At 33.6% G+C, this 25195-nt stretch overlaps 1 protein-coding gene across 2 annotated transcripts in view; it reads right to left on the reverse strand.

The window, feature by feature from the left end:
* The window catches only part of LOC113499480 (DE-cadherin), a 519450-nt gene that overhangs the window by 43607 nt on the left and 450648 nt on the right, over window positions 1-25195 (reverse strand). Inside the window, exon 2 of one of the 2 annotated variants that reach the window (XM_026879984.1) lies at window positions 12002-12076. The exons of the other annotated variant lie outside the window; for it this stretch is intronic. Within the exon in view, the coding sequence (XP_026735785.1) occupies window positions 12002-12076 (75 nt within the window). The remainder of the gene's footprint in view (window positions 1-12001; window positions 12077-25195) is intronic. 2 annotated transcript variants of the gene reach the window in all.

Genomic DNA, 25195 nt, shown 5'->3' on the forward strand with positions numbered 1-25195 from the left:
CAATATAGGAATTAATTCATTGGAAAGATTTAAAAAAGTTAAATAGCAAGGTAAAGAGATAAAAAGCTGGGCCAAACACAAACTCATTAAAATTTTCCATACACCAAGAGACCCAACAAATAACTATCTAATTCATCTAAAAGTATGTGCCCTAGTACAGACAAGACAAAACCATAATAAGCCTATTATCGAATAGTTAATGGACTTTCAAAACTAAAGGGAAACTAATCAAAAGCTTAACAACATTCCTGTTAGTCAGCGTACTGCTTAAATATTCCAAGGTTAAGACTGAAATTCCTGAAACCCTAAAATGATTAAACAATTCACCTCTAAATGTATAACGGAGGTAGGTGTTATATTTTAATTTTCTTTATTATTTCAAAATAATCTTAAGATATTTTTATATATCACGTTCTTCGTTAATATATTTTATATTGTTTACCAAGATAAACATTATTCTTCAAGACTACGAGTAATTTCTCAAAACTGTATCACTGATTTTTTTAGTAGAGACATTATAGTAAATTTCTGTCATCTTGTATTTTGAAGATCAGCGGGATAACTGTAGAAAAAAAAACCATTTAAGTGTAGGTCTGACTAGCGGCACAGGGTTATATATACATGCTTAAGATAAACAAATCACTTGAGTGATAAATAAATGGTAGGGCAAATTTATCTGTCATACCATCAACAACCAATGAATTACGGCCGTACATCGTTTCTTAACCACGACCTTTTCATTGTGTTTGACATAAAGCCTAGAGACGAACGGGAAGAAAGAAGAGTTTTAATAACATTGTTTCGGTTTTCCAATACAGGTGCGGATCCCTAAACCGTTATTCTCGTAACCTCTAATTCAAAGAATAAAGATTTACCGTAGCCCTTTACTGATTAACAAATTCAGACATACAGAGCATCATACGGGCTTCAAATCTGAATTGTAGTGCGAAAGCCAAGCCAAAGACATGCATGACAAAGGATATAGATTCAATTGAATCACCTTTTCTTGAGAGCAACCGAAAGCCGGGCACAAAGGGGTGGTACAGCTCCCGTTTCGTATTGCTAGTACTGATATTGCATCAAAATCTGAATCAGTCTAACCTCTGAGTAGTCTGTAATTGTATTTCGTTTTGTTTATTTATATTAGTAATAATAACTTCGTTGTTTTTATTGTTGATTAAAGTACATTTTCCACTATGGACTCAGTTTTTTTTTCAGGATGTCAAGGTTAGATACCTAAACAACGCAGACTACTCGTTCGTCGTTCAACAGGCTGTATAATAGAATATAAATAGATAGAGACAGTTGTTATTTTCACAGTTGATGTATTTCTGTTGCTGAAATAACAAAAAAAAACTATAACTTATCGGCATTTAGCAACTGTTGTCACGATCTTTAATAATTATCCAACCCAAAATGTATTTTAGCTAAATATTTTAGACATTTTTTTCTGGAACTCTTTGTCTTAAGTGATAGCTAAGGTAAAGAAAAAAATACTTATGTAAAATAAAAGAATTTCATTATTTTTTTTTTCGACTACCCCTTTCTTGCAAAATTTTACATGAACCACGATCTCCTGACGAATCTATCTAACCCTTTTTGCCATCATAATTACTCACGATACATCAGCAAGTACTTGATTACTTGTATCAAAGAAGTAATCACCGGGTGTCTGGTTCCCACGGGCACCACATCCCCACAACCACGAACACACGAACCCACGAACTTCACGCCTCAGTGCCGTAGGTCACGGACACTGAACCACTTTCGATGGAAAGTCGCTTTGTTAATTGTCAACTAACTTTTATGCTCCACAGTCTGTCAGTTTCACGTGAGTTTCTTTTAAAGGGATTTTAAAACTAGTTTTTGTGATATGTGTGTCAATTAGAATTGCCGTCGTAGTTTCTTAAATTTTATTAACAATGACACTTTCTACTTGGAGTTTAATCTGTCAAATTACTGATAGAAATAATTAATTGATACAAAGTCAACTCACGCGTAGGTATTAATCGGGATTGCTCGATTAGCTTTGGAACCAACCTAAGTCATCATTAAAAACTCCGTTGCATCATTCAATTATGAATCATCCTTACGAAAGTTGCTACAAAAATAAAAAATAAAACTTTTTTATATATCTATTCTTCGGCGTTTACGTTTTCATTTAATTTCAGCTAATAATAACGAATCAACAAGACAGGTACAAACTATCCAAAACAAACATTCCATGCAACTATACAGGAAACATTAAACCTCATCAGAGCAAACAAGCAAACAGACAAAAAAAAACTATTCCAAAAGCGATTAGTTTGTAGAGACAGTTACTTATTTGACACGGACAATATAAGTTTAACTAATAAGGGCTAACGCTAATGACCGGATGACTCATTGCCCTTCGAGCGGTTATTAAACGATGCTGTAAATAACTTGGACGTTTTGTTCTGATTTGACTTGGATTTGTTTTCTGGATACTGTTTTACCGACGAATACTAGCCAAGTTGTGGATATGTTTAAAATGTACTGTAGACACTGCGGTAAAAGTTCCTCATGAAATATTATTAACTTGTATTGTTTATTTGGCGTATTTATGTTATTATTGCTTACGTGTATTGCTTTTAACTAGCATTATTGATAGTTTGGTGCACAAAAAAATAAATAAATCATTTTCTAATTTGAAATAAAAAATCGGCAAAATAAATTGGCATAAATCGTAATATGCTTGTTTTAAAAAAAAAAACACAAAATTAGGCAATCATAGCCCGACATTGCTAGCGCATTTTTTTCTTTGAATATGTATAATTGATTAATTTTTAAAATGCACATGAAAAAAACAGTAAAGCTTTGATGACCATCACACAACCGAATGTTTGACAATACTTTCTGGTTCTGGTAATCTGCAGTATTGTTTTTAATCATTTCTCTGAACTATGATAGAAGCACCGATAGCAGTCATTTTATAACGAAAAGCCTATAACACAATATATTAGCACTAACTTTAGTTAAAATTTAGCAAATTATTAGGTACTCGAATAGCCCTACAGCCCTCAATACACATAACTCAAACGCAACCATCTCCTTGCTGGCAATTGGCGATGTAACGAAGATTAATCGCACTCCAGTTAATGATAATGAAAACAAAGCGAGAACGAACACCCAAAACGCGGGAATTTCAATTCGAGTTTTAATTAAATGCCCCGAGCTTAGTACAGTCCTGGACGAAAATATGGATACACTGATGTTGCGTTTCTTTGATATTTCGATGCCATTTGTTGTTTAGGTAATTTAAAAATCGTAAGCAGCAAACAATATTTATTTGAAAGTAAAGTTCATATGTTATTAAATTAGCAACCCTGGCAGATAATATCTATAACGTGTGTCGCTTTTCAATAGTTACAACATTAGGTATTATATTTCCACTTATTTGCATCACCACGCCGACTTTTTGAAGATTGTGTTTATCCATAAAAACTGAACAAACAATTAAGTTGCTCTAATTTCTTAATTTTATTTTTAACTAGCATTTAGTGTCATTAAAATTGTCACTTATTAGCTTAACAAGCGTCAACTTGTCTACAGATAATTAATTACTTATATTTACTTCCACTGATTGAAGTATTAACAATTTAAATTATTAATATTTACATTATACATATCGGCTTAATGAATCAGTATTGTAAACAAGTGAAATCGCTTTTATAAGAGGATTGAACTCTTACGTAGGAATAAAACTAGTCAAGTGCGAGTCCGACTCGCGACACTGAGAGTTCCGTACAAGTAGGCAAAATGAAACCAGACATTTTCTATGAAAACTTGGTCACCCGTGAAGTATATGACCGTATCAAACGTTGTTTAACATTTAAATTTTTATCATTATTAAAGCGGCAACAGAAAAAAAATATGTTTAAATTCCAACTGTCTAATCAAAACGGTTTACGAGATATAACTTGGTGGCAGACGGACCGACATACAGCGGAACCTTAGTAATACCTACTACCGAACTCTCTGAGTACAAAACGATCAATCTGTATTCGTTAATGGATTCCAAGAAGCTTAAAATCTTTTATATTTAAACTATAAATAATACGAATAAAAACATACACCAATTAATCCTTTGTATTTCACAATCCTATCATCAATTTGTTTGAGAAAACAGAATTTTAACGGGTCGTTGTTTTCAGGTAATCACAGGCCAATTTGATTTCTATTAAGATCTAAAAACCTTATATCCCTCAAGAGATTATATAATTCAATTGTCCTATTTTTCTTCTTTATTTTTGAGCCTTAAGCATTGTAATGTCATTTTTAGCCTGAAATATTTTATAAGAGCCCATATTTTTTAGTTTTTTTTATTAAAGACAGATATAGCCTTGTGGACTATTCGACTGTAAAATCAAAAGTCATACGCTTGACTAATTGCGATTGTCATACTTGATTTTTATTTTATAATACCAGCCTATACGTCCCACACCACAGCTGGGCACTGGACACTTATAGGCTTCTTCCCGTATATGGGAGGTATTGATCACCTGGTACCTCACTGCAGGTTGGCTCTTGCAGATTCTAGTATTAGGAATAGGTAAAGATTTTCTCAAAATGGTATCCCCTTTTTTTTAATTGTTAGACTTAGACTAAATGATGTTTTCATTTACTGTTTTTAAGTAGTGTCTTATATTAATTACTATTTTTGTACTTTTTAAAAATAACTTTGATAAAGTCACATTTTATACTCAGGATTATGACCCTACACCGCGTGTATTCATGCTTAGAACCACAAAGCAAAAACGACATTGATTTGAACTGATACAAAATAATTAATGAAATTTTATAATCGACATAAAAGGGTTGTAGGTGTCTCGATTAAGCCCGGTCTATTTTCTGATGAAAAGACTGGAATCCACGTATAAATAACGGAGTCAGCGAACGACCTAAATAATGAGGCATAAAATGAACATCGGCTGCTCATACATAGCAACGCCTTCGACATGATGTGTGCGTACATACTATGATGCTTTCGAAAACAAGAGACGAAATATCCATTGTTAGCATCCGTTTTTAGAGCTAGGTACGCAAAAGAGATACGGAATCCCATTATGTATCGATGTCGATTGGTTTGTATCAAGTATGTCATGATCTGTTATACATATTTAAACAGTTTGAATTTTTATAGATAACGTATTTGTAAGGGAAGAGGTCTGTGCAAAGTAGTATAAAGGCTGGTATTTTATTGAGATTTGAAGGTATTTCTGTTAGAAAACATCGAATAAAAAACAAAAAAAAATGAGGTGTATAGTCAAACAAGTGAAATCTTTGTGCAGACTTGTTTTTCTTTAGTCTATGTTTACGGGACCCGCAGTATCGCGACTTTGAACAAACTTGCCCACTTTTTGGTACATCGCAGTACAGGTCTGTACACACACAACGCACCCGTAATATGAATCTTTCACGTTGTAGGCCCTTGTTTTTATGTTCGGATATAAAATTGGACGTAAAATTCTAGTCACGTTCCTCTGTCCCCGTACTGAGTCAATCATTGTTTTATTAGGTACGCGTATCTAAAACAACGGCTTGAAAACAATCTATGTGGGTCTGAGTTTTATAAGAACCCTCTTAACGATACACCCTGTTTACTGGCTGTCATATCATTATTTTTATTCGCATTTAGGAAACGTGGAGAGAGGGTTAATACGTTGTATCAAGTGTGAAGGTATCCTGTCACTGCTTAACGTATTATGTCTTTTAGAAACCGTTTATTTTATAATGTTTGCGCTTGTATGTAATACTACGTACATATGTACGGAGTACGAATAATGTTCTCACAATCACGTAAAGAATACAAAAAACCTGATTCATTTTTAAATATATTTAGGTACTACCTTTTTAGTTGTAAAGCGTATTTAACGAGGGCGGACAGTATGACCTCCATAACCGTTACAGGTGAACTAGGTTGATGCATAAGATTTTAAGCTCGACCAACAGACTTTTTACCAACAGACTCGATTACTTCCTAAATAGAAGTGAGATAAAGTTGGTATTCTTCTTATCAAGTTGGGACTAAAATCCGACATAAGTGCTAATTCGCCCAATGGAACGATGCCGATAACACTCGATTTTGTTTCGAAAAACAAATTAATTACGACAGTTAGACTAGTTTATACTCATTCTTGTCTAAATATAAATAAACGTATTCTGTTAATAAAGTTAAAGAGTTCGTAAACCTTTGGACATAGAATGCAAATGTGCTCTTGAATGTGAGCAATAATGTGTTTGTACCAACTAAGATAATTTCTGTAACAAGAAAAGTTTTTTTTTATCAAGTAGCGGCCATTTAAAATCTGGCTCGACTCCAGAAGCCTTTTCTATTATTACGTTCAATTGTTCTCAGTACTAACATATCGTTTTGAATTTTAGGTTTAGTTAGACAAGTTTTCTCCACATGCTCAAAATAATTGTTAAGTTGAGTATACAAACAAGTAAGTACAAATCATTTCGAGTGTCCTTTGCCATCCAATACTTAACATTTTTAAATAGATCACATATCAGAACGACTGTTATAAAAACTAAAAAAGTCTCATCAAAAACGGCTCACTTGTTTCGCGATACGCGGTGTCAAACACACAAAGCTGAAAAATAATAATACCGAATTTAGCTCAACAGATTCATTTAATAGAAAAAGCGACGAAACAACCTTGAAACTTACACCACACAAATTTAGAACCTAATGCTAAGAAAAACAAAAACAAACGAAGGGGATAAAAAAGCATGGGTTTATATGGGGTTATGTATATGGGTAAGCGGTGTTGAGAGGCAAATGGGATGTATTTTACTGCCGGGTGTTATGTTAAGCGACTTTGACTTAACACTGATCGCTTTGACGGGTTAAACCTTTAAACACACGCGGTCACATTTTGAACTGTTTGTAATGATAATAAATATTAATAGATTTTTTAAGTACTTTTTATTTATCGTGAACTAAAGTCGACTTTGGAAATGTTTTCAGTTGAAACAGTCTTTCACAAAAAAGATTTTTTTTTTAAGGATTTTCAAAAGTAGGTGTTTTTTTCAGCCTGCTATAGGGTTCGTGTAGCCAAAGAATAAGACCGTAAGCCTGTTACTAAGGCACCGCTGTCTATCCGTTTGTCGGTAGTTTTCGGTTCTGCCACCAGGCTGTATCACATGAAACGTGATAGCAAGACAGTCTATTTTTTATAAGTTTGGTTTCTGTTGCCCCTGTAACAACTTAATTACTGTTTCTTAGTGGATTTGTCACTAAGAAACTTTGAACACTTGACTGGTTTTTTTTTACACGATTATAAAAAAGAGGTGTTTTTTTAAAACTCTGTCATACATATAACTATGCTATTACGTCAGCTCTATACCGTTAATGGTCTGTGGTCTGTGGTATGAGCTATCTATAATAATTTTATTTATGAATAGTGTATCCTATTACGTGGAGTACGAATAAATGAATATATCTACGAGATAAGTCTAGGAATTATGAATTATTTTGCTTATCCAATTACTATAAAGTCCAGATGTATGATTATGTTGTTGGCATGGCCAGAGCTTGTATGTCATGTATATCTTGATAAACAAATATAGTAGGTATCGAATATTGAGGTTAGATGTATTTTTTGTTGCATCACGTTAGAATTTGACATTTTTGTTTAGGAATTGGGATAAACGGTCTTTTTAGAATATAATACATGAACTTTACAGATATGTTAATACTTCTCTCAAAAACTGAATATATGTAGAGCAAATTAAATCTCATAAATAATCGCAACTTCTGACTTAGTTAGATCTTAATCTAGATAGAGATAATAGCCTGTCGGTTTCCCCCAAAGGACTTCCTTGCCGGTCAACCCAAAAAGCGTGAGTGATTTCCCATCCGACAAAACGGTTTAAGCACGAGTTTAAAGCTGTAAACTGACCAGTTTATACACAACCATGAGCAAAAGAAAAAAGAAGGAAAAGCAGATCTTGTACTGAATAAAACTTAAAAAAATCCTCAGGTATAAAACCTAGACAAAAACCAACAATCAAATCCGACCCACCAATATGACAATAACATATATTATTCACAACACTAAAACACAAGCCTTAAAAAAGAAAATAGGCAACGACATTTTATGTTCATCCAACCCAATACTCGAGTTAGTACTTCATAAAAACAGAATATACATAGAAAGGAAAGAGAATTGAACAGGTGAGACTAATAAGGGGAGCCATAAATAAAATCATGAAATAAGATTGTATACCAGATGTTGTTTTAGACGCCAAGAGTGCATCGTTGAGTATTGGCATCTGGCTATCACTTGAGCTTGGTATGTATAGACAGAGACGAAAGATTTACTCACGAAGTTTATACAATGACCACTGTATACATAATATAATAAATGTAAGACACGGGGTTTTAGCACGTTTTGATTAAATTAAAAAGAAAAACATATTTTATGGATTTTTATTTCATTTTATTCATCGAATCGGCTTTGTAGTCTACACCACTAGAATAAAAAAGTGATTAAATACATTTTTAGTATTATAGAAAAATTAGGATATGAGCTTTTAAAGTAACCTATCAAAAGAATGTTTTTCATAAAAAGGGTCACTAATTTGTCAATTTTTTTGACGAGTACGTACCGAAATTTCAATACTACTATGTAATGGTAATTTGTAATGGTTATAGATCAACATTCTACTATGTTTTTTTGTGATAAACAACATAGTCACATGCTGGAAACATAATGAGTTTAAAACTTTCTACCACCACACATAATATTCAGGAAGGTCTACCACATTACGTGGTCTGTGCACCGGGGCCACCTGTCTCCAACGACGACCCGTCGCGAACGAAGCGAAATCTCCGCCATTTTTTATAATCCTGATACTGTTGCACCGAGATAACGTATTTCTGGATTAATGGTAATGAATTGGATTATATTTTATGGTACGTTGAGTTAGTCAGGTGTGTTTTACTCAGTGACAACGAATTGATTAAGGAATAGATTTTGTAAGTTTTAATTGTATTGTGAACTAGAAGTTTTATGAGAAGGTTTTTTTAATACCAGTGACTTATTTTCAAAGTAAGATACAGGTGCTTTTTTTGTTACTGTAAATTAATAAAGTCAGATTTTAATAAAAACTTATCTTAAAAGTTTAAATGAAATAATTCTGACATTTTTCTCAAACTAAATTGTAAACGGTTACGTCGAATTTTTTTAAAGTCAACATTAAATATTTCGTGCCACATCTTCCTTAATGTATCACTCCACTTTGCCAACCCAATCCATTATTCCCATTCACTCCTTATAGTTATCAAAGAAGATTGTCCTAATCCTCTATCAGAACTACCTCAAACCCTACAAAACAGTGATCCAAAGTTCTCTATCATCTTAAGTTGTTCGACACGGATTACATGTTCGCTATGTGACGTATACATTGCTGCTTATAGACGATATGCGTCTGGAACACAATGTGTTAATGCTTACATGGCACCTTACTTATTGTGTTGAGTCGTTCGTATGGTCTGACCAGATTAGACGTTGATAGGCGGGAACAATGGGGTATTCTCTGAAGATGGTCAGGTAGCGTAGGACTTTGGAAGCTTATCGCTTGCAGACATCCAGGTGGAACTTGGGACGAAGAAGGTATAATGTTGGTTGATGTTGGATCATGATTTATAAGCAAAATGGTAGATGGTTTCCGATTAGAATGATTTTTTACATCCGTTTGAAAGTATTAAGAAAGGCGAAAAAATACCCTTTTTTGCACGCAACAGGACATTCAGGTCGTAATAATTTTACTAACGACTTAATTACTGATTTAACTCCCAAGCATAGGGAATTTAAGTCTGTACTTTTGCTCAGGGAAAAAACCATGATAAAACACCTTCTAAAAAGAAAGTCAAAAACGTTCTTACACTTAAATCCTCATTAAGAATGCTCTTATTTATTCTAACATTCAGTCGGTTCCCCTAACAATGTTTAGCAGTACCTTAAGATAATCACCTCGCCGATTAGCCGAATGGTGTCGGATTACTGAAAATGGGTTGCAATGGTCTCGGAATAAATCGCTGAGAAAAAGGAAAAGATTGAAAGAACCACGCTCGTCAAGCGACGTTTATAGGGTTAATTGGATTCAGTTATTGAACTATTCCTAGAATCAATTACTGTAGATTTTGTAGAATGACTTTTGGAATCTGTCTAATTGATTTTTCAACTTTGGGATACATATAAACTTAAAAAGTATTTTAGAAACTGAAAAAATATCACAATTTACTTTTCAAAAGTCATCTCACATCTAACTCGTTGGTTAAATATTTTGCTTAAAAAAATATATGAAAAAAATATATAAATATGCTTTGATAAATTAAATTTTATATCTTTACATATTTATTTATATTACTTAGACATCAATCAATTGGCATGGATTCGTTTGTACTTTATTATGTTTACAACTTCAATACCTAATATTAAATCATGCAACCACACTTGGAATTTTTGCAGCAATCACAGACTCCCACTATACGAGAGTCGTCATCCCAGTAGCATAATTGGCGTTATTCTGTTAACAATGTTATTTATAAAACATTTATGATGATAACAATAGTGTCAATTAAGTAAGCTTGTAATTGTATATGGATATCACGTAAGGCAGGCAACCGCTAGTGATGCAATCGGATCGGGCGCTACTGGTCTTGTGGCATTATGTTGTATTTATATTAAGTAAAATTATTGTTAATAATTCAATACATGACGTAATTTAATTATTTGCAGTTATGGCTAAAACCCTTTTGGCCAGGAAGGAGGGAACATTGATCACAACGCTTGCATTCTAGCTTGTTAATTGTTTGAAATTGAAATGTCTAGAATCCTAGTATCATCACGATTTTTCATTTACCATCTTGTCGATGGTGTCTTTGCCAAAAAGAGCTTGAAACTATAATGATGTAATTGTTACATGGATTTGGACCTGTATGTTGGGGCATTGGGCATATTTTTTTTTATCATAAACCACGGAAGGCGACCACGATTTTTTTTTATATCAAATATTAAAGAGATTTATACCAAAAAGGGTATGGCATGTTGATAATCTCTGTAATTCTTTTGTTTTATAATACAATAGATAAGTTGATTACTTGTGTACATATAAATGTTGATTCTAAGTAAGTTACGCAACACCATGTATGTACGAGCATCAGTGAAATCCCTTGAGAGAACACATGGGTATCAAGTTACAACGGTGTGCAAATCATTATTGAATTGTGTACGATTACAACGGACAATTGTTGTGATACAGCTGCCTTGGGCCGTATACTAAACATGTTTTTGATGTAGGTATTTGAATGTAGTTATTTAGTACTGTTTTGCTGCAATAGCTGTGGGTTGTATACTATATTTCAATGATGCAACGGTTTACTCACGAGTGTTTATCGGGATTGTTTGCCTAGTTTTGGACTCAACCGAATCCCTTAATCAAGTTGGAACTAGTTGCTATCAAAAATATGCCTGGGATAAACCCTTGCATCATTTAAATATGAATTACTTCAATAAAGTTATCATAAAATTGTTTCTATACCAACGTTGCAACATATCTAATAATGTTTGTGTGTATATAGTTTTAAATATTGTCTGTATAAGATCAGGTTAAAGTGTCTTCTTGTATCGCGTAACCCACTTGAACTCAATCAATTATTGTCTCGCAAGATGTACATATATAATTGCTAAAATTAAATTACCTCTAAGACATACAATATCCATAACCTGACAACTAATTACAATAGACGCCATAATACATTTTAGTAAATTATCGTGGTCAAACATATGCTCATACAAACTGAGGACATACAAGCTGAACCTCCCTTTTTATCGAAGTCTTTTAAAAAGCAAGAGTTTAGAGAACGGAAAATGCAACATTCTTTAAAAAAAGTCAGCAATGACGTCAGCTCAAGAATTCCCGCTTAAAATCTATAAACTTTTATACTTATTAGCTAAGTTCAGTTGACCTGACTGGTCCTTCGGTCTTTTTGTAACTGCATTCCTTGTCGATGCCTCACTGGCCGGCATTGACTCATGCATACCTGCAACAATAAATACCTTTGTTATTACTGAGATAAAACACAATATAATAATCTTTTATGTGGTATTAAAGATCGTTTAAGGAAATTTTGATAAAGTACTTGTCACGTATATATAAAAAAATATTTTCTTTCTTCAGCATAAAAACGTTTAGTTCATTTAAGTTTTTTTTTTATACAATTACTGTTACATACATTTAAAACGTTTATATGTCTGTTTGTCAATACATTTTGGTTGGAAGTGAACAGAGTGACAGAAACAGCAAGCATCTAAGTGACTTAAAAGTGAGTGGCGATTGAGGAAGTGTCTACCCCAATTCTACTCAAAACATTAAAACATGGTGTACTGGACTTACTCAGACTTCTACTATGAGACACAGCTAAGATTGTATATCAATACAAATGTCAGTGTATTGGTGTATTAATTTGGTGCATGTCCACATGATAATGGCTGATGGACTAATTAATGTTTACTGTAAGACAATTAGACGGTAATTGATACGGAAACTTGTATTGTACTGTATCGAGTTTATTAGGGTTAGGTCAATATGAAGGATGGATAATGGAGGGACAATGTTTGAGCCGAAAAATATATATTTTGATGAAGTTTTTTTTATAGTTTCTTTAATATAATTCGTATACTTGGATTGGATTAAAACCGTGACAGATTAAGAGATAAATTATGGACTCCAGTATACTGCAAGTTTGTTGTTTTCACTGAATTTAGTATGTTAATTAGTTAAAAATTGTAATAGACAAGAATAATCTATTTTGTCCTATAAAAACTTTACCAAATCGTCTCTTCCCCATTTCGTAAACAAAAGAGGGTCTGAAATAACAAAATCCATTCAATTTTCAACAGTAAATAGCGGTTGTCAGTCACAAACAGAACTTTGGCACTCGTTTGCATAATTCCAATTAATAATAACGATTATAGAGGAAACTTGAGGGCCAATGCCTGTACTGTGATATCTCAAACCACGACTCTTGCATTTATATGAGTGAGATAGCATGATGTTGTGTATAGCGGCGTCTCGCTTCCTCATCGGGATCTTACTTTGAGAGCTCGTAGTAAGTGTTTGATGCTCTGGTATCAATATTGTTCTTATAAATCTTCATCGAGCCGTGAACAAAAGGCTGATTCAAATTGAAATTGCTTTGAATTAGACGAGAAGACCCGTCGTGTTATGCGTGAAATATTGATTTTTAGGTCGATATAAGTTACGTATATTTAATATTTCCCATAGAACTACCAAGCAGACATTTAAAACAGGTATCAGTATTCTTTTTATCTTTCTTCTTCTGTTTTAGAATCGAAGTCTTCGTAAATTTGAATAAACGAAACAAACTCTCAAAAATGTTGTACCTATGTCACTCTTTTCTTTTTAAGCGAGGTTTCTTTGGTCACCTTTCATTTCCTGCATCAGAGCAGTCCCACTTCACAAGTGGGACTGCTCTGCATTGTCACTTAATATAGGGAAAAGTTCGAACACTTATTAATGATTCTATAAGGGTTTACTGAAGTGTATTTTGAATTTGTCTCACGAAAGTGATAATAATATCATAATCCATGGAAACTGGGAAGAAAATCAAATTAACCTTGAAAAATTTGACTACAGGCAAAGAGATGATAGCAAATAAAATTTATTTAAAAATTGACCAAGTTTAAAATAACAGTCTACTGTGCAGTCTTATAAAAAGAGATTGTTTCCTAGACTTATTATTTTGTAATTGTACGTTACAAAGCTAAAGGTATCCTTAGACGAGAGACTTGTTGTTTTATTCATAGCGCAATTACACACGAGAATTCTTACGAATGTAGAGCTCAGACACAAAAGGAACTTGTGAAAGAAAGCATAATTATGACCTTGGTATAGATTTTTATGTAAAATTAAGTTAGGAATCACAAGACACCTTCTATTCCTCACCATTACAATTATCAGACTTGTATCACTAATAGGTGGTGACAAAAATCGCACTTTGCTTGGGTCTATGCTATTCTACTTGATTTCTTGCCTATCGCATTTATCATACTCCAGTTTTATTTTCAATTTCTCCATTCATAATTCATGTTTTTCTCGTTCAACACGGTTTATTTACTACCAGAAATGCGTCACCAGTTATCAGAATTACTAATGAATTACCGTCTGCGCGTTTTTACTTCATAACGACTAATACATACCGAGGAAAATAACTAAATTGGTTCGGAGAAAGACTAGCTTTTCCTGTATCCGAGTAACGAGAGCAACCGAGAACAAAAGGCAGTTTTAATATAAAACCTGTTTTGAAAGCCAGATGCCGTCAAAAAAATAGAGGCGGGCCAGGTGGTGACTCCATTATTGTCGAAACCTGACCGAAAACGACAGGTGCGTTTGTGGGATAAGACACACACATACAAACACAGATCCGATCTTAAGATGCAGATCGAACAGATGGTCAGATTTTGTTGTTTTTTTAATGTTTTTGGAAGGATGTTCTTCTACTAGAAGTCGTTAATATTATTGTTGGAGTAAACAGTCCATAAAAAAAAAACATTCGGGATTTCCAACTGAATAAAATATATTACTACTATTGAACTTTTCAACTTAATAATGTTTTAAATACTCTCAAAGATATTAACGCCAGAGATCTATCCAATTTAAGTACGAAGTTAAAAGTTAAAAACTAGGTGACTTGGCAGATAATTCTATTAAATTCAAATCTGAATCGCAGCACGAAGCATATCCTCACTTCTAGACAACTCTTATGTCGACAGCGTAGAGTTCAATTTGCAATAAATAGTGAGTCAGCGCAAAAACATCTGGCATTTTTGAGGTTATGCATCGAAGGTACAAAAAGGTCACGAAGAAAGAGGTCTCTTGTAATAGGATTAAGGTGTGAAATTATTTGGGGAGTGTTTTAAAGCAATTTTATGTTGAAAAGCACCAATTTATTTCGTACGAGGTTAAAACGTGATTTTTGTGTAAATCTTTTACTAGTTGTGATTCTGAATTAGCCGTATCTTTTACAACATGTCAAGTTATGTGATATTACTTTATATTTGATACCAAGAGTCAGATATTACAATTATAAAATAGAGTTTAATATGTAAGAATAACAGTTCTTTAAAAACTTTTGTCCTTGACAGTTTTGGAGACAACAGATTGTTTTGTGTCACTGACAATATTGTCCGAACATAATGATATTCTGTTAGTTTTGAATTGTTCATATAAAATTTCCAACATTAAGAGAGTAAAGAAATTTGCCACAAAATCTTGAGAACTTATCAACTTTTATAGAAGTTAAACATAGGGGCCTTCGACTACCTCTTGCAGTTGTTGAAGATAAACTCCAATCTAGCCCATGTACAACTCTGTCACTCTTTCACAATTGCAAATATCATCATCATCACCATCTCAGCCTATAGCTGTCCACTGCTGGACATAGGCCTCTCCATACGTTCTCCAGCGCGACCGGTTCATTGCCACCTGCATCCAACGAGACCCAGAAACTTTCAACTGCAAATAGCTGAAATAATATTTACACATGGAGGAACTCGTTATGACAAAGATGGTCACCCATCTACGGACCAACCGCGTCAAGCGTAGCTTAACCTGTGATCGATTCACTTATGAAGTAATAGCTTAGCCACGAGCTCCTCTGTAATAGTCTTTTAAGGCAAAGTCAGCAGTGTTATCTGACTCCCATCATACCATTAAAAGGGGCATCAGAATAGCTGGCCCAATTAAGTAGCCATGGTGGTAATTTGAAATGTAAATACACAACGTCAGCAAACTAGGCTATGTTCTTGCGTCCGGGACTGAAGAGGAAGTGTATTTTTAGAGTTATGGGTAATACTATGAGAAAGTTGGAAATTAAAATGAATTTTTAGGAAGTTAAATAGAGTAGTTTGTGTGAAGGATGTTCAAGAAAAAAAAATGTTAAAAGTATGCTTGCGATGTGTATTTATTTATTTTATAACTGTGGTGGTGGCTTTGTGGTTCTATAAATGGATTTTTATGCAAGAGGTGTATCTCGACGTAGGCAACTTACATGCACTTTCTTAATTATTCTAAGACAACGGTAAAAGTGGTAAATGAAAACTAGTAAATGTATCTGAAATTGCTATCCGGGATTGGGCAAACGTTGTGATGAATGCTCGAATGCTTTTTTTAAACTGTTATCAGGCTTATGAAGACATTAGATATCTTCACTTTCAATTCAAAAAGCCTAAAGTAGACCTGTACTCCCTAATGTGTAATTCATGCTGTTACATGGTAAACTACCATCGATCATCGAAGTTAATAAATTGCAAACCCGATACAACCGCTAAAAGAACCCGAAAACTAAAAATTTCTCCCAAGGCACAGCCTCCAACCATTAATAATTCCGTGTAACCCGTAATGTACTTATGTCAGAATGATCACCACAATAGTGAGGGTTAATGTCACGATGTCCACACCTACCCATTGTCCCGCCTGAATAATGCCCCGGTCGTGACCCTACATATTGGCAAGGTTGATAAAGGTGAACTTAGTTGAGACCTGAGTTATTACGGCGAAAAGAAAGTGGTTTAAAGGATTGAAAAGTCGAGAGGTCCCGTCTCATGGTTTATTTATAATTTTTTGATAGAGATTATAATAAAGAAATCCTACTATTATTATAACCGTGAAAGTTAGTATGTATGGATGTTTTTTCCTCTTTCACGCAAAAAAGTTTGAACGGATTTAGAAGATACTTAGTACACAGATAGTTTATAACCAGGGTTAATACAAAGAATAGTATGTACCTCCATTTTACATTCCCGTGGGATCATACACTCTGGGAAAATATTCTACTGTGTAGGTCTCCTTATAATGGTTCGTCATGTACAGTCGATACTATTCGGGTGTTAGAGGTTTCGCTGTTACATTGAGTTGGAACCCTAAAAACATAATTTTTCGTTTCTGTACATTTTTTGCAATATTTTGGCCATTCATTCAGTGATTTCTTCATTATTATGATGAATAATGTCTCGTAATTATTTTTATGGTGAAATCACATTTACCCGAGGCTTCCACTATTTATATGCTAAAAAAATGCAATAAAATACTTTTTACCCCTCCAATTTAGGCTCGTACGAACTTTTGCATATAATCAGATTCAGAATTTTAACACTATCTACACGTTAAAAAATACAGCTCTGTCCTAGACGGACACACTAAGGAACTCTAAAATTAATAACGAAAATTCATATGACACGACAAACTTTAAAGTCGATATACCTCCGTTGAAAATTGTAATTTGATCGTGACTGAAGCGTGTTACCGCCAACCAACAAAACATCGCACAATTTATTTGACAAATTATTTTCGAGCACATGTTGTTCGTTGTTTGTTTTTAGAACAAAGTAAGCGTATTGAAGAGTTTGAGATTCTCAGCGAATACAGAATGAAAACAATATTTAGGTTTTGTTTGTACTTTCAGACCCTTGTTTTTTGAATGGGCGTATGAATATAGAAAGGCTTGAACTAAACATACACAAAGTAAATATTGAACGGGTTTTGACGTGTTTAAACATGGGCTACAGTATTTTATGATATCGTAAATTATGGGCGTCGTGACATGTTATCAAGCTAGTTTTAGACTGTGTATTGGTATGGATGTGGGTGATAACACTCTTTGCGATTTCAAGATCTATTGTACCAGGGAAATATACACTCCACTGTTTTAGCCGCCAAGAGTCCGGAATGCCTCTCCCAAGGTGGCGAAACACCAAGAGTATTTCCTTGGGTAAACGAGGTATTCTCAATAAGAAGACCCTTATATTATTAATATAACTTACTGGCTAACTTACTTATTTAGACTTAACTGTGATATATCTCGTATTTCAAATTATTTGGATGCTGTGAAATTAATTAACTTCGGAGCCTTTATTATTTAGCCATTTCTCCCTACTTAACGGCAAAGGCCCTTCGGTTTTTTCACGATGCCCTATCTACGGCTTCTTCTGTATTTTTCTGTGTAGCATGCATCCATTCTCTAATCACCAGAATATTTTAAATTGGCCCAAAATACCATTACTATTTACGCAGCCAGTATGAATCCTTTTAAAAATCCACAGCACCAACTTTCGAACACTAGTTGGTTGAAATGTTGGCCATAAACACCAACTACCAACTTAATTGGTGAGTCTGGACAAAAACTGTGCTTCATTGCCTAGAACGACACTTAGCGTTAATGTTAGCGAATGAAGCTTTAATGTGCTTTGTAGTAGTTACTTAAAAACTTTAAGCAATAGTATGAATGAGAATTGAGAATGTAATTTTCAGTATTTTTGTATCCAGCGCACTGGTCATTGGTAAACGAAATTAAAGAAACCGGTCAAGTGAGGGTTAGACTCGCGATAGTAATTGTTCTGAACTAATAAAACATCCATATTTATGATTGTCCTGTTTACAGGATTAATACAGTTCAGCTTCATTTTTAATTGATTGATGAGAGAGCTTCGACCATCCTTATAATACAAATCACAATTAATAAAACTTGAAGAGAAAGTAAATAGACTGCTTTTAAAATTAAACAATAACCTTTTTGAACATCTGTTGAAAAAAAAAGATTAATTTGATTTAACATAAGCTTTATTTTCATACAAATCGATAGAAAATACTGTTGTTACATTGACCGATAAGAGTATATTTTAATCCTTTTGGAACTGTGTGATTTTTGCCATCCAGAAACTTGGTAAATAAATATTCATCAAGCACAAAAAATGGCTTAAATAAAGGCTGGCTTACAAAATATTAATGGATAAACTTGAAATTCAAAATTATTTATAAGTTTACCCAATATTTTGATGATTATTTTATAAGGCACTTGACAGACAGCCGGTTGGCTGGTTGCCAAACAAAATATGATACCTACTGAAACTCATGATTTATTTTACAATATTGGGTAAATAAAAAATGTATACAATATCCAGTTTACGCAAGGTATGACAAAGTTTTAAAAACTGGTTGTTAAAAAATATATCATCAGTTAACTTTTGATTTATAGTGGAAAAGTTACCTAAGCGTTTAAGTTTAAGTGTAAGTTTAAGATGTGAAAATTTCACCTGGTGACGGACGGACAGACAGAAAAGTAGCGGAACCTTAGAAAAAAAATGCTTTTTGGCCATAAGGTACGGAATCCTAATATTGTGCAAATGTCGGTATCTAATTTTGGAATACATCTCACTCGCCATACACGAATGGCCGTTCTCGTCAACATATTAAAATCCAACTCACAATAATAACGAGACAACCAAAGACCAAATTAAAATCCATTCAAAATAAACCGAAACCAAACCTCCTTACCTTACCTTCTGAAACCTCAAATATTCATATTCCAATAAAAAATGCACCACGAATTTACATAGCCAAGTCAAATATTGAATAAGTTATGTTATCACCCCACCCTAGGAAATATGGGGGTCAGGGACCGGTGATAAGGATTCAATAACCCTTCCCTATCGGTTATGCAAATATAAGTGCAATCGGAACTTAATTGTACGATAGCATGTGTAAGGATATTGATAAAACTGTCTATTGTGATGCCCTAGTTATGTGGTGTTGGACTTCGTTCCCATATGTAAGAGTACCAGGAAATTTTAAGGACGACTTTTTCCTTAGGTTACATTTAAAGTAAAGAACGTAGTGCTTCCTGTGTTACAAGGTTAAAACAGAAGTTTTTGATCTGAATACTGTATTTTGCATCGAGTGCCTGCCTTGTCTGAATTCCACGAATTATTTGAATAGTAACGGGGTATTCCATGGTAAGGCTGGTTGGTAAATGAATCATAATTCTTACAACAAAATTACCTAGATTCTTCTTCAACTGATTCCGAAGTCTCAAACAAAGACATTTTAGAAGACGATTTGAATTCTATGCTCAGATGAATTTTAGAGGACTGGCGAGAGTAAAAAAAAATCAAATTACTGCTCTCTTTTTATTTCGACGCACTTGACACATTACTTCACATGGTATTTCCAGTTCAGCGATCTATTCACAAGTAATTAAAAAGACATACAACACCAGAATTCTTAATAGTATCTTGAGAGTATAATTAAGACGTTCATAGGATATATTTATGGGTAACGAGTATCTTGTTGAACGTGATCCGCTTATATATCTTAATGACTGCGACATAGTATACCCTTTGTATAGTTTGTATAGATCCATCGTTTTCAGGAACTTAATGGTTTGTTTCTGTATGGAAAACACTCGACGATGTGTTTTATTAGAATGTTTTTAAAAGCGTAATGTGTACCTACTTTAGATTAGCTGAACAGAGATCGTAAGTAATTTAAACATTACAAAAAAAACTATTTGAAAATAAGTGTACCATTATACAAGACAAAAATCGATAGCTCGCAAAAAAGGGACAATTTTGAATGTACGAGTACATACTAATAAAAGTCATTGTTCAGATGTAAAGTGATATTAAACCGTATCATAATAACTTTAGAACTCATTTTAATAATGCAAAGAAAGGATCCCAAGTAAATGAGATTTTCGAAACGGCTCCCATGGAAACCTTAAAAATCATGAGTCACAGGACTCACGAGCTATAGAAACATCTCACAGGTTTTTAAAATGTTTGAATTTACATAACCCTCTCGGTAAATATTTACAAAATGACCTCTTTCAAGCGAACAGTGTATACTCAACTCTTTTATTGTCCTATCCGTCCCACGGGTCGAAACTTTACTAATTTTAAAATCAAAACATTTAAACGGTACATTAAATTTCTCGCCAGTGTACATTAATTCCCAATTTGATATTAAAACCGGATGATTAAACTCGAGTACACTTAAGCAAGTTTAAGAGTTGAACTATCTAAAATAAATTTTGATGAATTTTGTAATTTTAATAATGCGATTTAGTTTAATTGGGTCGTTTATTCATAATTTGTGTTCTTCATTGTTATAAATGATTTCAATTAAAACTTATTTAGCTATGTCGAGACATTACTAGACATAGTAGGGTTTTGTAATAAATAAATCGTAAGAAAACATTATTTTCCAATCGTCAGATGTTTTTCTCCGCAGTCTATACAGCATTCAACCAATCACAGTCCAGAGCACTGGACGAAAATTCCATTAATTCCAAATCCCAATAGATCGCAGTATTCGAAAGTAACGGCCCATTGTTAACTGTACTTCAAGCCTCTTTCTATTTTAGGTTTCGCTGCATAAAAGAGTGTCGTTGGAACTCGTGAATTATAGATATCTACAAAAACTTTGATTTACGAATGGCCCGCTTGATTTATGCTCTTTGCGTTTCACGAATTGAATATATAATGCCCCGCATCGCCACTCCTTGTAATCCAGAGTTATCTATTAAGGAGTAAAATATGCCGCCTTCGTGAAATTTTAAGGGCGAAGGCGATATCTTTTAACTTTTGTGAACTTTAGATTATGAGTACTTCGTAAAATGTTTTATGTCTCAACGTGGCTAGATGACATTTTGTTTTTGACGTTCGTTATTTAGGATGCTGTAAACCTACTTTAACGATGGATGAAATCAGCAATTCATATTTTATAAGTAACAGTTTTGTTTTAGTGGATTGGGTATTTTATGTGTAATAATAAAAAGTCATTGTAAATGTGTGAGAGTGCGAAACATGAGATTTTGAAGCCAGAAATTCACCTTTCCGAGAAACAAGTTTTAGGACGAACAGCTAATTCTAACTGCATCCAGACTCATCTAGAAAGCAATTCTACCATTCGGTTCCCCGGAGATGTAATTTCAAAGCCACAATTTAATCTAAGCCGTCTCTCGCTTGAGAAAAACAGTCACAAAACCAAACAACTAATTAAAAGATTCCAAGATGTCAAAGAAACAAATGCAACTAATCTGTCAGAATCTAGAAGTTTGTCGGGAAAAACGCAGCGAGTACCAAGCGACCGCCGGCTTAGCGCAAGACAAGACAAGGCGGGGTAAATTGGACCAGTATTAAGAGATTTAAGTGAACTCGGCCGCGATAAAGGGTTAGAAACCAAGGGACTAAGGATTTATAAGATCAGAAACATCATTTAAATTTGATATAAGATACATTGAGTTCGTAGAGGAAATAAACTGGGATTTTAAATATAGAACTTTATACTTTTAATTACTTAAAGGACGAAATGTTTTATGTCCCTTGAGGATTAAAAGATAAATGCGTGTTAGCATTTCTAATGCTTAATTGAAACGTTTTATCTATTAAATGTTTTTCCTTTCCTTCGACACTCAGATCAGAGATTTTAGAAATAGATTTTATCAGTACTACCAATTCCGGCACGACTATTTTTGGAAACACAATAAGGATACGGATACGTTCAAAGACTTGAATATTTGGTTCAAATTTTGTGCAAAAACCGTGAAAAGGAAGTATCAAGGGAATATCATATTTTATTAAGCAATCGTCTCTATATGCTGGGTCTGTATAAAACAGATAAGATAAAGATATGAAACAGAGACGCCGCTATAACGATATCTAGCTCTCTCTCTCTCTAACAGAGACAAATTTTACGCTAAAAACTCATAGTACATCCACATATACTTGAAAACCAAGGTTGATTCGAGAGCGATATTCAACAGGAAAATGACGGTTCGTTTTAAATTCCCGATACAGAACCAGAAAAGACCAAATGGAATGACTTATTTCTTACGGCCTTTATACTGGCTGCGTATTTTTATTCGTCATAAATAAGTTTATGTTTGCTTCTCAGGCCTTTCCTGGCCAGCACAAACCTGATACCATATAAACCCAATCTTTATTTTGTGAGAACGTTACCTTTGCTCTAGAGGTGTTTTCAATTTTGTCGTGAAAAATAAGTAGGGACCGTATGGCGGGGAATTTAATAAAGCTGAGGTAATATCACGTTGAGAAGATCTCGGCGAAATTGAAAATTAAGAACCACTTTCAAGTTACCGCTGTTCACGTTTTTTTGAAGCGTATTGTTTTACTTTTTTTATTTGACTTCGAATGAGTTTTGGATTGTGTATTATTTAAGATAGTCTCTTAGACGCGGAGTTAATGCCAAAAGTTCATGGTATTGTAGGTAACAGTTGCTTTGAGAGTTAGTTACTATTACGCAAGGATTTTCGATCTACAAAGGAGTTAATGTTTTGTTCAAATTTTGAATTACTTGCACAGTTATTTTATTTGTAAGTTTTCTATTGTTTTACACCTGGAAAACGAGTATTTCAGAACAGCCACTGTGCTGCTTAGCAAGGGATGACTAAATTTCAATTCTTGTCGAAAGGGAAAAATACCCTAATAATAAGGTTAAAGTTACACATGTTTATTTCTAAGTATATTTTAAGATACTTTACGTGCAGTAATATATCAAAGCTGGCATTATTAAAACTACACAGACTTAATTACGTGGTGTAATAAACGTGAACACAGCGGTGTCTTTTAAACCGCCCAAAGTGTCTCGAACGACGGAAAAGTATTAAAAACCTTGTTACATTTTTGGTAGGTTTCATCAGGATTTTAGTTTTAAAAACTGTTTTAATGTAGTGTGACATAGTTTTAATTAAGTGGAGTAAATTACACTGGAGTAATATCATGAATATCGGGTCTGTTAGTCAGTTTAGCTCCCTAAAGTTTAGCAGCTTTGACGAAACTTTACATGGACTTAGCTGGAATACCGAGAAATGACATTAGCTGGTTGGAGGTCGTAAATTGAAGGAGGCTTCGGTCTAGCAGTGGTTAGCAATAGGCTGACTTGGTTGATTGAATATATAACTCTATAACTAATTATTTTTAAAAACATAATAAAAACTACGGAGCCAAACTCAATGTTTCTCAAGCGACAGCTATTTTACGATACATGAAAAATAAAATACCGACGAATTGAGAACTTTCTCCTTTTGAAGTCTTTTGAAATAAAACTCTAATTGTAATTAATCTAACTTTTCCACAATTGGAATAATAAACCTATTCCAAGAGCATAAAGGTACATACACATTGGTGTCCAAAAAAAAGAGCATGATCAAAGGTCAATATTTGTCGAATATCCTAGTTAACTAATTACAAGTTTCAATATAGAATATGATAATGACGTCACCAAAATATATCAACTGAATAATATAATTAATTACGAAAGCAAGCAATGCCGAGAAAGGTCTATATTAAGCGACCCTCTTAAAAATTCATCGGGAACATCTAATTAATTTAATTTTTTATGAGAGCTAATTTAATTAATAAATATTCTTATCCGAATTAATATTGCTTAAGTAATATTAATGCAGTGTTAATAGGTGTTTTAGTTATCTTTAATCTAAGTCCAGGTACAATTTTTTTAAGTTACATTTTAATCTGCCGTCATTCAGTTTTAGCGTCTTTTTTAGTTGATGTAAAACTTGGCTACCCACTTCATAGGCTATCAATGATGTTTAAAAACTGGAATACGAAATCAAAAACATAAAAGTACATGTTTAGAGATCTGTATCCAAACGGTTTTATATGTTTTCAGCCTTTTCATATTACTGAGGCTCCGCTGTCTGTCTGTCTGTCTATTCCTCAATAGCCTGTGTTAGCTTAGACAGTTGACATTGTAACAAATTGGCTTTTGATGTTGCTTTTAAAAACCAATACTAAAGTTTTAGATCGAGGTTAAGCAACCGTTCTTACGGCTGACATTAGAAGATTAAACATAGGTTAGTAAAAAAAACCCATTTAACAAACTACTACGTTTTTCCAAAGAAGACTGTAATATGGGGACTAATAAAAATTGTAATGCCCACTTGAGTTCTTCAATATTTTTATAGGTCAAATAAAATTCGCCATTTTATTAAGTCGTACTCATATTTCAGCGAGTGTTTTTTCTAAAGGTCTTAAGTTGATTGTTAAAAAAACTTCTCTATTTCGTGCGGTCTTGTAAAAAATATAGATGTCACTTAGTCGACCTTATTACTAAGCCTGAATCTATTATTGTTTATGAACATAAAATGATTGAACACGTCGATGTTTAAATATCAGATTGGTGCTAGTACTCACAATAAACTCATCCCCTTAACCCCGTTAAAAAATAGATACAGATAACTAGGATACTAGCTAGCCTAGACTTTCCAAAGCTATTTGTAGGTCGCTTACAGTCTAATCCGATTCAGTTACAAAATGATATCTAC

The sequence above is a fragment of the Trichoplusia ni genome, chromosome 12, assembly GCF_003590095.1.
Source record: "Trichoplusia ni isolate ovarian cell line Hi5 chromosome 12, tn1, whole genome shotgun sequence".
In the NCBI taxonomy this organism is placed as follows: domain Eukaryota; kingdom Metazoa; phylum Arthropoda; class Insecta; order Lepidoptera; family Noctuidae; genus Trichoplusia; species Trichoplusia ni.